Consider the following 14,572-nt stretch of genomic DNA (forward strand, 5'->3'; position numbering starts at 1 on the left):
CAGTTTTTTTATCCATTTGTCTTTTGATATTTTTTATAAATAATCATTTTCTTTAATTATTTGGCCTCTATTTTTTTTTTCCTCTTTCAATTCTAATTGCCAATCTGATAATTAACTCCTGAGGAAATAGCCCAAATCATCAAGTGCAGCAATTCTAATTTATTTAGATTTAATTAAATCTAATTTATTTATACTGTCCCATTTAGCGCAGTGCTAAATCTCTGCTCCTTAACATAGAGGATAGATCATTCTCAAAAAGGCTATAAATTCAGCAGTCAGTTATGTTTAAAGTCCAAAGTCAATCTTTGCATTTCTCATCCAGTCAGGGTTCTGCAGTCCTTTTCAGATAATGAGTTTAGTAATCTTCTAAAATACATACACTTTTATTTTAAAGTGCTTTGGGATGCTATCAGAACATGAAAATGAGTTCAGACGGCTATACAAAGCCCATGGAGAATAACATGGGAGAGAAACTGGGACGGTAAAGATTGCCCTGCTAGACCTCTTTGTAGGATGTGGCACACTTAAATTCTGCTAAGCTGAAGCTGGTCATATATTCCATTATTTGATTGCTGGATACAAAGGGAATACTGTCCCAGGGTAGCTGTTGGCAGGTTGATTCCAAAAAGGGATCCTTCTTTGGGATGACCAACTGTTTTAATGTCACATATTCTATTGGCATCCTTCAGTCTCAAAAGACTATGGTATCTGGAAACAGCATCTAGTGTGGCTAAAAAGGCCAATTCGAGAGTGGCAATCCCTTCCACACTGAAGGCAGATACATTCTGTCCCCTGCCCAGCCCCCAGATTTCGCTGGTTCCAGGACTGCCTCTTTGCCTCAGCCTGCCGAACAAAGGTCTCTTTGAATTGGAGAAGGCCAATTCAATCCAATTTATCCTCCAAGCTGAACAATCGAAGGTCAAGGTTGCCCATTTGTTAATATCCATTCTCAGGGCCTTTAGGTCCCTCTTGCAGATATCCTTATATCGCAGCTGTGGTCTTCACATGCAAGTATAGAGAAATAGGGAAGGCATTGCTGCTGCAGTCTTCTACTTTTATTAATTGTGACAATATTATAGAAGAGCATTGTAGGAGAGAGGGAGAAGGAATATGGCCTTAGAATAAATACCAATGTAACAACTGACAGGAAGAAACATGGTAACAGACTGCAATCCGGCCATATAGGAAGAAACAGTCTGGTTAGCTGTTGATTGGCCTTTTTTTTTCTTTTCAGATTTCAGTCTACACAATAAAGTCAAGGTGATAAAGATGAGCTTTCCAACATAATATTTCATGTTAGTTACTGATAAAACAAGTCCTCTGGTTCTTCACTCTGCCTCTACCTCCCACTCCATATAGTAGTGTCTAGATAGCTCTCGCTGCCCACATTTATCTTTTAGGGGTCACCTCACCTGGCATCCATCCTCTAATTTACCATACCAAAGAAACAGAGGCCCCACAACCTGTGTTGCTTTTCTGGCCAACTGAAAGCAGAGAGCAGATGAAAAGTATTCTATAGCAGGGGTCTCCAACTTTGGCAACTTTAAGCCTGGGGGACTTCAACTCCCAGAATGCCCCAGCCAGCAAAGCTGGCTGGGGCATTCTGGGAGTTGAAGTCCCCCAGGCTTAAAGTTGCCAAGGTTGGAGACCCCTGTTCTATAGCACCACCTCCTGGCCCTGTAGTACACTGAGGCAACTTTCTTCCCCCCAGCTTTTGTGAGATCAATCATCACACAATATTTTAAAACATTAAAAAAAAATTTTTTTTAAAGAAAAGACAGAATGTGAAAATCTGTAAGGTCTGTCATTTGTGGCTTTTAGTAATCAAAGGAAAAAAATTCAAATGCATAAACATTGTTATTGGAGGTATTCTTTCTTTTATATGTTATTTTATACTCGTTTATTTTAGCATACTAGTAATACATGGTTTACATTTGTTGCCATTTACTTTGACCACATTTGTGCTAGAAAACGGAATCGAATGTTTAATAATCTATATTCTGAAGAACAGGTACCCCTACCTGAAATTCAAAGAATCCAGTTTTAAGGGCTTCCTTAAACATCATCTTCTCACAGTTTTGTTCTGTCTTTATTATGCCTGCATTCATTTCACTATGGGAGAAGAAAGCTAGAGTTAGAATAAAATTGGAATTAAACCCAAGGTTTCGTGACAGAATCCTGTAAGACTCCCATAAATGAAGTCAGATCATGCAATACTACCACAGGATCATGCAAGATTGCCATAAAACATTAATTTTTTAAAAAAAGAAAATGTAGTTTCCCTTAAGCCAACAAGTTGACCCTTCCTTAAGGATACCTGGCAAAGACTCTGTCATTGAAGGTTCTGGCAGGCCCACTTCTTAAACTGTCCCAGTTAGCAAGCATTTCTTTCACCCACTCCACCCATGTATAGAGGCGGAGAATGCCAGCATCTGCCATGGATTCCACAAAGTTTGCATCTTCAACAGTATCACCTGCATCAGCCAGCGCCAGCCGCATACCTGAAAGGGAAAGAGGTTTCACTTTCTAAAGCAGCAGCAAAAGACATGCAGTCTTGTAAGACTTATAGACTTGTAAGTGGATCACAAGCTTCCTAACAAACAGGAAGCAGCAGGTGAAGCTAAGCAAGATCACATCAAATACCTGTACAATTAGCACAGGGGCCCCCCAAGGCTGTGTGCTCTCCCCACTTCTCTTCTCTCTGTATACCAATGACTGCATCTCCAATGATCCATTTGTTAAGTTACTGAAGTTCGCAGATGACACAACAGTGATTGGTCTCATTCGAGACAATGACGAATCCGCATATAGACGAGAGGTCGAACGACTAGCCTTGTGGTGCAACCAAAACAATCTGGAACTGAACACACTCAAAACCGTAGAAATGGTGGTAGACTTTAGGAAAAACCCTTCCATACTTCCACCTCTCACAATACTTGACAACACAGTATCAACAGTAGAAACCTTCAAATTTCTGGGTTCTATCATATCGCAAGATCTCAAATGGATAGCTAACATCAAAAACATCATTAAAAAGGACAACAAAGAATGTTCTTTCTGCGCCAACTCAGTAAGCTCAAACTTCCCAAGGAGCTGCTGATCCAATTCTACAGAGGAATTATTGAGTCTGTCATTTGCACCTCTATAACTGTCTGGTTCGGTTCTGCAACCCAACAAGAAAAAACAGACTTCAGAGGATAATTAGAACTGCAGAAAAATAATTGCTATCAACTTGCCTTCCATTGAGGACCTGTATACTGCACGAATCAAGAAGAGGCCGTGAAAATATTTGCAGATCCCTCGCATCCTGGACATAAACTGTTTCAACTCCTACCCTCAAAACGACGCTATAGAGCACTGCACACCAGAACAACTAGACACAAGAACAGTTTTTTCCCGAAGGCCATCACTCTGCTAAACAAATAATTCCCTCAACACTGTCAGACTATTTACTGAATCTGCACTACTATTAATCGTTTCATAGTTCCCATCACCAATCTCTTTCCACTTATGACTGTATGACTATAACTTGTTGCTGGCAATCCTTATGATTTATATTGATATATTGATCATCAATTGTGTTGTAAATGTTGTACCTTGATGAACGTATCTTTTCTTTTATGTACACTGAGAGCATATGCACCAAGACAAATTCCTTGTGTGTCCAATCACACTTGGCCAATAAAATTCTATTCTATTCTATTCTATTCTATTCCAACAGCTGGGAGACACCACTCTTGCTGTGAAAGAAAGTTGTGCAAAGCATTCAAAAATGGCATTTTTTTTTTCAAATCAAGTTATATAAGTAAAGCATCCCTACTTAACGCCACCAAAATGGCTTCATTCAGGGAAACTTTAGTGCCGTTCCCTGGCTTTCTCTGGGTTTGCATGAACATGCAAGCAATCATTTCCTTAGGATTACCAATGAAACAAACTGGCTTGTACATCCTAAAGCACACACATGGACAACTGGGAAAAGTAGCCACCTCAGATCTTCTAGAGCAAGGCTGTCAAACTCCCGGCCTACAGGCCAGATGCGTCACGCGCTGGCCATGCCCAGTTTAGCAAAGGGGGGAAAAGTCCTGATACATGACAACAACGGCATGACGACGTTGAGTTTGACACCCCTATTCTAGAGGATGTGGCTCTGTCACTGCAGTGTAAGTATTTTCATAGGGAAGGGACACCCGAAATTAAAAGCAATAAATGTTTTATTTGTGTTTATTTATTTGTATTTAAATGTGGTTTTTGATTTGTTAAATTCCAATAGTTTATGCATTTAGGTTTTTCATATGCTGATCAAAAAGATTTTCTCTTTAAAAAACAGGGAAGGCTGTTTGATTAGATAAACTGCTATAAAATGGGTAATATAAACTCTATTATAAGATAGACATTACATTATTGATATATTATTCAGCCAAGCAGTTTTCAAAATTCAAACATAATACAATGTGTCTTCTTACCATCAGCTGAAAATTTATCTATAGCTTGACTCAAAGTAAGAAAATTGCCTGTAGATTTAGACATCTGTTAACAAAATCAGAAGGAGAGATAGATATAAATAATCATATTTAAAAGATGGTCTGTCTATGAAAATCAGACCCCAAACTTAAATCTAATGGGGGCAAAAAAAGAGAAGTATATTTTTATCTGTTAGCTATTAAAAAGAGCACCGCTAAATCTGCTATCAACCCAGACAAAATACATATAGACAAACTTGCAAGTATCACATAGCTGCCCTCAACAAATCTTGAAAAACCCTGACTGATACTTGGGTGAGGGAAACTATCCGGAAATCTATGCTATAAATCAAATCAAGAAGGCTGTAGACTAAATTGTGAAAAAGACACCAAAACATTGTAGACGACAATGACAATCTATTTTGGCTGTGATGTCTACAAACAAACATGGGTGTGTCCATGTAGTCACTAGGAGTCAAACTCAACATTAGAAAGTTTTCTCCATCCCAGCTGTTTGTACTATGTGTATTAACATCAATTCTACAGTTCAAATTCAATACTGTCAATAGAAACCTCAATCTTCTTTGTGCAAGATTCTGAAAACAACTTTCTTATGAAATTATATTTGTCAAAAGTTATTCTCTTTTAAGAGCATAGTTAGAGAAACCAAGGTTTCAATAAGCTTCAAGAACAGAAAAGGGTCACAAATATATATTTGACACGGATTACAAAATGTCTGTTTGGATTAATAAAAAAGCAAATGTGCATCTACTGTTTATATGCTAGAAAAACAATGTGGACAGGAAGACTAACTATTAAATGTTCCATAAACTTTCTGCTTGTGTTTCCATATTTGGAAAAAGAACTTTAAGTCATGTAAGTTCAGCTTTTCTGAGCAATATCACAAATTAATATATTACTTGCTGCTCCTTAAATTGAGAAACGATTTAATTCATAGCCATAGTAATCAGAAATGTTCAGTATAGATTCAAAAAGACATCATACCTTCTCTGAATTAAGGAGAAGATGCCCATTTGCTCTGACAGATACAGGCCATTTTTCTCTGCATTGGAAGACAAGAGTTCCATTTTTCCACATGATTTGTCATATTCAAAACAATCTTCTAATTTTTAGATAAGAGTACACTCCTGACTGTGACTATTCTTTATTTTAAGATTGTTTTTTCCTCATTGGCTATGCCAATAATGTAATAATTCTTTGTATTCCTCTTGTATTGTTTTCCATGAAATACAGGTAATCCTCAATTTATGACTTACCTTGAAACAGAGACACCAAAATACTTCACTAAAGGAATAATGTAGAGGAATTTGTTGTCTACGGGTTGATTTAAGACCCCAACTGAGCCCAACATTTCTGTTGCTAAGCAAGAAAGTTGTTAAGGGAGTTTTGCCCCATTTTACAACCTTTCTTCCATAGTTGTTCAATGAATCACTGTAGTTGTTAAGTTAGTAATATGGTTGTTAAATGAATCTGGCTTCCCCATTGACTTTGGTTGTCAGAAGGTCACAAAGGAGCAGCACATCGGGATACTGCAACTCTCATGAGTCAGTTGCCAAGTGTCTGATTTTTTTTATCACATGACCATGGGGATGCTACAATGATCATAAGGGTGAAAATTGGTCATAAGTCACTTTTTTCAGTGTCATTGTAACTTTGATAATGACTAAATGAATTGCTGTAAGTTGAGAACTACTTGTAGATGGAGGCAAATTTACTCCAGGCTCCAAATAATCTTAACAATTTTTCTGGTCAGTGAGTTTGTGAACTATTTAGAATTAGCTATAATTCTGCCGTACTATGACCTACAATATGATCTGAGCTTAATATAAATGTATTAGGAAATTCTGATTAAGTACATAAAACATCAAGTGCATCAAGTCTTTATCTAAAATCAAAGTTCACTACCGCATGTTCAAAAAGTATGTGAAGCATTAGATGTAGCAACTTGGGGGCAGCTTCTGTACAATGGTAACAGAATTACTTCAACCCATTTTTTTGCTTCAAAGATTTAGTTGTACAATTAAGATCGTTGCCAGGCTACATGACCCAAACTTATTTAAACTTTACAAATGACTATCTAGAATTCTCCAATAGAATTAATTTAGAGCCATCCAGCCCCTAAGGATGCATAGCAGCCAAAAATCATGATACTCCCACCAAAATGCATTATACTGGAATAAGGTTCCTTTTGTCGAAATAGTCTTATATTTTCTTCAAACAGAGCTTTTTTCATCAAGCCTCAAAAATCCCACTTTCATTATTTATCCACAGAACATTGTTCCAACAGCCTCCTGGATCAAACTTGTGTTGTGAAAAGGAAACTAATGCTAGCAACCAATGTGCACATTTTTAAAGGGAGAGGGCCCCTGGCTGTATCAATACAATTCATCATTTAAGACTTAAGTCACTTAAGATTGCTGGGCTTCACATACTTTTCCAGTGGAAATAGTGAACACTGGCTCTGTAAGTTCAATAAAAATATAACACAGTAAGTATCCTGTTTGAAATGGTGCTTGTTTTAACCAGAATCTCTTTATCAACTAATATGACTTTCATGAATCTTAAATCACCTTGTAGGTCACAGCACTGAAGAATTATAGATAGTTCTAATAGCTCCCAAAGATTCTTTCACTCCCTTAATTGCCAGAATAGTTATTCAGAGCCTGGAGCAAATTAGCCTCTAACAAGTTGAAGCAATAAAATATGACTCAGAGGAATGCATGGAATTATTACATAACTGGCAGAGACAACAGGGAAGAAAAATACCTATAGTAAAAAAAAAACTTTCCATCCCTTCCAATGCAATGTGCAGCAAGCATGGGATCCTGATTTCACCCCATTTGCTTCAGTAGTTCAAAGTAAGCCAGATGTCCTTCAGACAGAGAAGAACTAATGATTATCCTTGCGGGAGTCCTTTTCCCACCTACTGGTATTGTAGCACTGTCATCTGCAAAAATAATGTTGCTTGACGGAGAAGGAAAAAAAGGTAACTAACAAGCATTCTAGGCATCATAAGATAAACAGTCTTTCAAAGCTCATTAGCTGGGTCGCACATGAGTGGGTCGCACATCAGCCAAGGAATTCCTTATGGAGACTGGGACAATCTCAGTGAATCTGCAAGATTTACTCGTACTTGAGCCAAAAACTATGATAGGAACTTTCCAATGTATTTTTAAAGTTCAATAAAGTACAAGGTACTATTCTTGGACATTGCACCTCTACAAATTCAAGGGCAAGCAGTAAAAGACATGAGCTTCCAGAGCCTACCTCTAAGGTCAGTTAATTCACATTGGGAGACTAGACAGTCAACAAGAAGTGATTCAGCAATTTATCCATTACACACGTAACAAACTGGTTCCATACTTTAATTCCATCCTCAAGTCTTACTAAAAGAGCAATTCATTTTAATATAGTTTTGCCTGCTCGGACTTCTTTTCCTTTTCAAAGTTTGCACAGATTGTGATTACTTGAATTAATATAGCTGGAGATGCACCTTTTCGCAGACTAACCTCTGATCTGGCCACATGGCTACATGGTTGTAAAGGTAGTAAGACAAGTGATTTGGAACAAGATCCTTGCCAGAAGCACGTAAATCCACTGGATACCAGTACTCAAACTCTTGCTTCAGTTTATCCAAAGCCTCCTTAGGGATTTTTGTTGCAGGGAATGGAGCCGTCTTAAAGAAGATGTAGTCCCATACCTCCTCTGTCATTTGGCTTGCTCTGCAAAAGTTATAAAAAGAAAGAAAGGCTGCAGGTTTCTCTGCTAACTAAGCACCTATTTGGTATGATTACTACATACACCATCACTAAATATGGTTTCATTATTTAAACTCAGCTGCTTTTAATTTTTAAAAAATGACCTAATTTTAAGATCTGAAAAAGAGTTCAAATGTTTTAAACAAGAAAAAAAATCAGTTGGTATCTTACTAAATACTCCCAATGAATCAAATGTTGTTTTATTGATTTATTAGCATTTTTAAAGTATCAAAACAAACCTAAGTGTTACCCAAGATTAGACATTACCAGAACTGTAATTCTTAGATTTTTCTTCAATATATCAAAATTAGATATAGCCGATGAAAACAGTACTAATTTTCACTGTTAATGAAATTGTTAATGTTTGACAACAATCTATTCGTAAATTAGCCCATTCATCCCTGAAAATCCTGATCTGAAACTAGTGTGTTATTCCACTAGTCCTAAAGTTAGAATCTACCATCAGAGTTAAGGTCACACTTAATAGATTTCTCTTGTGCATTAACCACATGTGTGGCTCAAAAAAACCTACTCTGTATTTTTTTATTTTCCTTTGGAAATGCAATCAATACATTTGAATTAAGACATCAAATGCAACAAACAGTTCCCATAATGACCTGGTTGGTAGTTTTTAAAAAGTCATGACTCTAGACAGTACAGAACACTATTCCTATCATGCTAATTTCTCTGTAGAATTTCAGTCTACACTTTAAACATGAATGAGATTAACCAACTCTACCAAGAGCTCAGAAGACATGACAGGTAATTTAATTCTAACCTGACACTTGAAGTTAATTTTCTTACAGTTTTATAAAGCTAAGGAGATTTTGGGACATTATTAAATATCCCATTTTTGAAGATCCTCTCTGGTTTCATTTATTTCAATACTAAACTTCAAGGTAACATATCACGAAGAGGCAGATCTATCAATTTAGCCCACCTTGGTGATCCTGGCACTGATGGTTGAGATGATGAGAATTTGAAGGCATCTGTTTAGACAGGCTGAATACAGAATATCACCCTTTACTTCTCAATTACAGATTACCTGTTTTAACTAAAGAAAAGATAAAGTCTCTCCAATTCTGGGATGTTTTTTCAAGCTTTCAGGCTAATCTACAGTCCTTGGCTTATTGATAGTCTCCTCTCCAAATACTAAGCAAATTCTACCCTACTTAGATTTTTTGAGATAAGCCAAGTTTGTTTGTACGAAGGACAATAATTCTATTGAAGGTTCAAAGTTGGGTGACTATTAACGCAAACAGTAATTTGAAGATATTACATAAATAGTCAGGATCATCAGTTCTAATATTTATGGCAGATAATCAAACAAAATAGCCATTTAGAACAGCATTTGTGACTGGAGAATGGAATCCACATCTTTATGTTACTATAAATCCGTGGGCCATGACAGAGATACACTCAAAGACACAGGAGAGAGATATCCTTTTGCTTTTTTTGAGTTCTGTAGGGTGAAATTAAGTAAAACGATCTCAGAAATTTAGTATATATATATATTTTGCTTCCTATTTCTGGGAAAATAACCCCAAAACCCAAATTTCACTGTTGAATGCAACATGACTTACAGTGTATTTACTTTTTATTTCTTACAAGACAAGGCAACATTTGCAAGAGACAGCACTTACCACACCTTATCACCCCTCCCTTCTCACCTAATGCCCAGTGGAGATTCTCCTTGTCCACTCAAATTATCAGGCTGTAGGAAATGAGCAACCGTATAGTAGGCCATGTAGATAGTAGAATCAGAGAGAGATTCTATTAGCCACTGCTCATCCCAAGGCATACGAGTTCCTGGAAGATGACAAAATATTGTGTTAATCGTTAATCACTAACAATTAATATTCTACCCGCTTGCATTTATGGAAGAGATGAAGGAAAGGGAATTGTCAAAGCTATACTTAGTCACTCTCTTACCATATGACACTTTGCATTATATTAATGCAAAGGCAAACATACTGCTTTCAGGAGAAATCTGACTTAAAAATGTTTAGGCACTACAGGAATTTGTATTGATGATCAAACTCAATTCTAAATCAATATACTGTAGAAGACAGATTTCCATGAAGAGTATTCTGTATTGAAAATTGAGCTGCTCATACACCATGAGACTTTTCATAGGTTTTCCAGTTATATAACAATCGGTCGGTCATATATGGAAAATGAATAAAACAAAATAATAAAAGTGGCGATTAATATTGTAATATCCTTCCTGTAAAATCCTTTTTATTTTAAATATTTAAATACTATTTCAGCTTCAATCGCAACAAGAGCAAACAATAGATTTAAACTTAATGTCAACCGTTTCAAACTTGATTGCAGAAAATATGACTTTTGTAACAGAGTTGTTAACGCTTGGAACACACTACCTGACTCTGTGGTCTCTTCTCAAAATCCCAAAAACTTCAACCAAAAACTGTCTACTATTGACCTCACCCCATTCCTAAAAGGATTATAAGGGGCGTGCATAAGAGCACAAAAGTGCCTATCGTTCCTGTCCTATTGTTCTCTTCATTATAATATTTAATGCATACTTTTACTTATACTTTTACTTATATATACTTTTTCTCTCATGATGAATTATTGTTTATGTTGATGATTGTATATACTGTTGTGACAAAATAAAATAAAATAAAATAAAAAAATAAAACACTGTTACTGGCTGATTGACAGAGCAGCTTTCCTACCTAGACCATAAGTCCTTGAGCAGGCATGCTCCTGGAGCCAATTCAGGGTGGCTTCAAAATTTTTTCTGGTCTCATCACAAAATCTGGAAAAACCAAAGCATTAATTACCTATGTGTCATATCCTACCTGTATGTTAACCCTCCTCCCTGATACAATCCCCACACCTACGTCTCAAGGTTTTTCAGACATTCATGGGTCTGCTGCTTCCAGGTTTTTTCACCATAGTCCAAGTACCTTGGGAAAAAAGAGCCAGATATCGTAGAGAGTAAGAAAGATGATCTTGACAGAGATATGTTGGATGCTTTACTAAAGCAATGACTGGAAAAGCATGGCTTTAAGTCCAAAACAAGCAGAAGGAACTTGAAAGAGTTGCAAAAAGCAGAAAGATGGCAATCAATTCAACTGTGACTTTGACTTTATTTTCAACTTACCACTGGTCACAGAGAGCCACCACACACTCATCTGCAGATCTAGATATAACTTGTTTCTCGGGTTCCATATAAATCATTGCTTCACCCTGAAATAAGGAAACAGGGAGGAAATGGGGGTTATAATACTGAGGCGACAAAGTGGAAAATATGAAATCAGATTATGATTATTTATGCATTAAAGATCAGCAATTTGGATTGGGGAGGAATATGATTCTAATCTCTAAGAAGGGACTGCAAGACTGAGCGATAATCCTTTCATGGAATTCAGTATCTATTCTATGGACAACAGATATTACAAAAGGCATTGTGACTTGTGTTTAATTTCCCTATGTAAAACGTCAGCCATGCAAGTTCTTCTTGAATTCTATTTTGGTATCAGTTCTCTTAAGACTGTGCATCTTACTGCACCTAGGAGAGCACAAGACAATCACAAAAGATTTTCCTGTCCAAGGTAGTGGGGGAAAAATCTGTCCTTAAATGATAGATCTGATTTCTCACGATGCCTCTTCCCCATAGCTGCAAAGGTTGCCCAATGGAAGCTTCTCTAATGCCTAAATTGCAAAATCTTAAACCACAGAAAGTGTTATGGGAACAGACTACTTGTATGCTTTAATTCAGTTCTCCCCATATGCAGGCAAAGAGGCATACTCTGCCCTATATTTCGTTGAGAATGGATGAACATACCACATATGGGAGTTACAAATCTCTACTGCACTGTCCTCTTGTGACTGAAATGTGAAAATACACTTTTGTGCAAAAGAAAACTCTCCCAATATAATAAATACCTCAGCTGCACAAGTTTTTAAAGAAATAGCAGTGGGAAGCAGTTTTTAAGAGAAGAGTCTTTCTTAAAAGTCTGAGCGTTTATCAATCCTGGCCATTTCAGAGATGCAACTTGTTTCTCCTTCTCTGGTGCATGTTAAAATATTTTTCAAATCGAAAAGCTGCTTTAAGCAAGCAGAGAAAAGATTTGTATGCAGAAAACAAAACAGCAAACTCTGCTGTATAAAAATATTTTTAAAAACTCAATTATTTCTGTTTGATCGAATAGGCTAAATGTCATTTATTTTTCCATTAAAAGAAATACGTTTGATTTCAGGCTATTGGTAGAGTTCTCTGAACTTGGTAGTTTTCTTGCAGTCATTTCACTGTCCATCTAGGTCAGGATCCCCAATCCCCTGGGCCGCAGACCAGTACCGGTACATAGCCTGTTGGGAACGGGGCCACTCAAGTGACAGGCGAGCATGTGAAGCTCCATTTGCACATGTGCAGGATTAAGTTGTGAACGCAAAACCATCCTCTCCACCCCCACTGCTGGTCCACAGAGCCAGAAAGGTTGGGGACGGCTGATCTAGGTAACATCTTCAATGCTAGAAAATGCTTTTTGGCAAACCTCTCCCCTCCCCGCCCCCCCCCCCCGGCTGTTTCTCATGCAATTCTATTCCAATAAATCCAGCATTGTTTTGTAAAAACAAATCAGCAAAACTGTTTTAAAACCTCAGAATATATCAAATGGATTATGTGTAAAAAAAACCAAACCCAAAATAATAAAAAAACACCTCAAGTAGAGCTTGATTCCTGCTAACCACGCAGACATGTTGGCGCAGCTTTCATGGCAACAACTTGAAAATCATAGGCCACTGCCTCTTTCTGGAATACTTTAGCCTCCACCCCTGAGATTTCCTTGACGTTTACGTACAAATCAGATCAAACCTGCTTGGCTGGTAAACCCAGAGAAGATTGGCCAGGTGCTGCTATCTGCTAAAGCAATCAATATATGCACACACAAACTGTTACGTACGTTGTCTACCATCTTCTTCTGAATAAGCTTCTTGACATCCTGAACTCTCTGGCCTTTGAATTCATCCACAAGCATTACCTGAAAAGAATAGCCGTTGCAGAGATTAGAATCAGCACTGGCTCATTTAGAATGTGGATAAGCTAAAGTGGTCTCTCACCCACTTCGTACTAAGAGATATCCTACTGGGAACGGCAAGTTAAAACTGAATGAGAAGGAGTGAGCTGAGGCAGCTATTCACCTGAGCAAAGCGGAGCAAAAGCGGGGGAAAGCCCATTTTTGCTTCTTGCAAACCAGACAGAGGCATATATGGATGGTGCACGGGCTACAGGCAAGCATCCGGGCTAGATTTTGTCTACAGACAAACAAGTAGATAAGTACAGGCCAACAGCAGAAACAGCTTCTCATATTTGGAGCTGCATCCCCCTCTTCTGCTAGTGCATAACTGCTGAAATGTGTGCTCAGAGATAATAGGGACTTTGGACAGATTTCACGTTCTTCAAAAAACTCCACATCTCCCAAGGGGCGGAGGGGGGAAGCTCTAATTTGTGAAAGGGAGATATGTAAGGCAGGCAAGCAGAAAGGAAAGTATTTTTCCAGTTCAGTTTAACTTACTCCTTCATAAAATCCTTTCAGGTATACTCTCTCTTTGGCTTCTGCAAGTTTCTCTCTGTCATTCTGACTCTGGATCTTCAGCTCATCACAGACCAGTGGAGCAGAAAGGTGACCGTACCCAGGGATCTCAATGATAGGTATCTGGGAATATAATGACAGCTCTGCGAAACAGTAGTTTTCAATCATGCAAGCAATCAAGAATCTTATAGGAAATTCAAGCCTGATTCCTTCAGCCTTCAAAAACGGAACTGCATTTTATAGTTGATCAACTAAACAAATCTTGTTTTCAGTCTAGTAGGCTAGAAGCAGAAAACGTAAAGGAAAAGGGATGAAGCCTATCCTGTTAATTGTACTCATGTGTAAGAAACTTTAACTTATAGTCTGTGGATAGTTGTTCCACCAAATACGATTGTTTTGGTTGTTTCTGAAACAAGATCAAAATATTAACAGAACTTACCAGTGTTATCAATATTCTATGTACCAGCCATTAACCCAGTTTCAAAAATAGTATTTTGTGACCACTTTACACAGCGCTTGGTAGCTTAAATATCTCATGCTCTACTAACTTGCATGCTATAATGGATCCAAGGCAATGACGGCAACAGCAGCTTCTGCCTGTCCCCTTCTAATGGATAGTTTCAATTTGCACAACTTGAGGATATGAAGAGTTTCGTTGCAAGGGTGAGAAGAGCCTAGGGTCCTATCTGTTGTCAGTCTGCCATCAAACAAAGATATTTTTATTGGAGCAGACATTTGACCATTGAGTTGGTTTGCCTGCCGAATTAAA

General features: G+C 37.6%; 1 protein-coding gene across 1 annotated transcript in view; it reads right to left on the bottom strand.

Moving 5' to 3' along the window:
* The window catches only part of LARS1 (leucyl-tRNA synthetase 1), a 50,313-nt gene that overhangs the window by 17,676 nt on the left and 18,065 nt on the right, over window positions 1-14,572 (bottom strand). Inside the window, exons 14-24 of the mRNA XM_058165956.1 lie at window positions 13,786-13,926; window positions 13,174-13,251; window positions 11,373-11,458; window positions 11,110-11,175; window positions 10,942-11,024; window positions 9,910-10,048; window positions 7,991-8,203; window positions 5,466-5,523; window positions 4,464-4,527; window positions 2,318-2,501; window positions 2,022-2,112 (exon numbers count right to left, since the gene is read on the bottom strand). Of these exons, the coding sequence (XP_058021939.1) occupies window positions 2,022-2,112; window positions 2,318-2,501; window positions 4,464-4,527; window positions 5,466-5,523; window positions 7,991-8,203; window positions 9,910-10,048; window positions 10,942-11,024; window positions 11,110-11,175; window positions 11,373-11,458; window positions 13,174-13,251; window positions 13,786-13,926 (1,203 nt within the window). The remainder of the gene's footprint in view (window positions 1-2,021; window positions 2,113-2,317; window positions 2,502-4,463; window positions 4,528-5,465; window positions 5,524-7,990; window positions 8,204-9,909; window positions 10,049-10,941; window positions 11,025-11,109; window positions 11,176-11,372; window positions 11,459-13,173; window positions 13,252-13,785; window positions 13,927-14,572) is intronic.

The sequence above is a fragment of the Ahaetulla prasina genome, chromosome 2 (genome assembly GCF_028640845.1).
Source record: "Ahaetulla prasina isolate Xishuangbanna chromosome 2, ASM2864084v1, whole genome shotgun sequence".
NCBI lineage: Eukaryota > Metazoa > Chordata > Lepidosauria > Squamata > Colubridae > Ahaetulla > Ahaetulla prasina.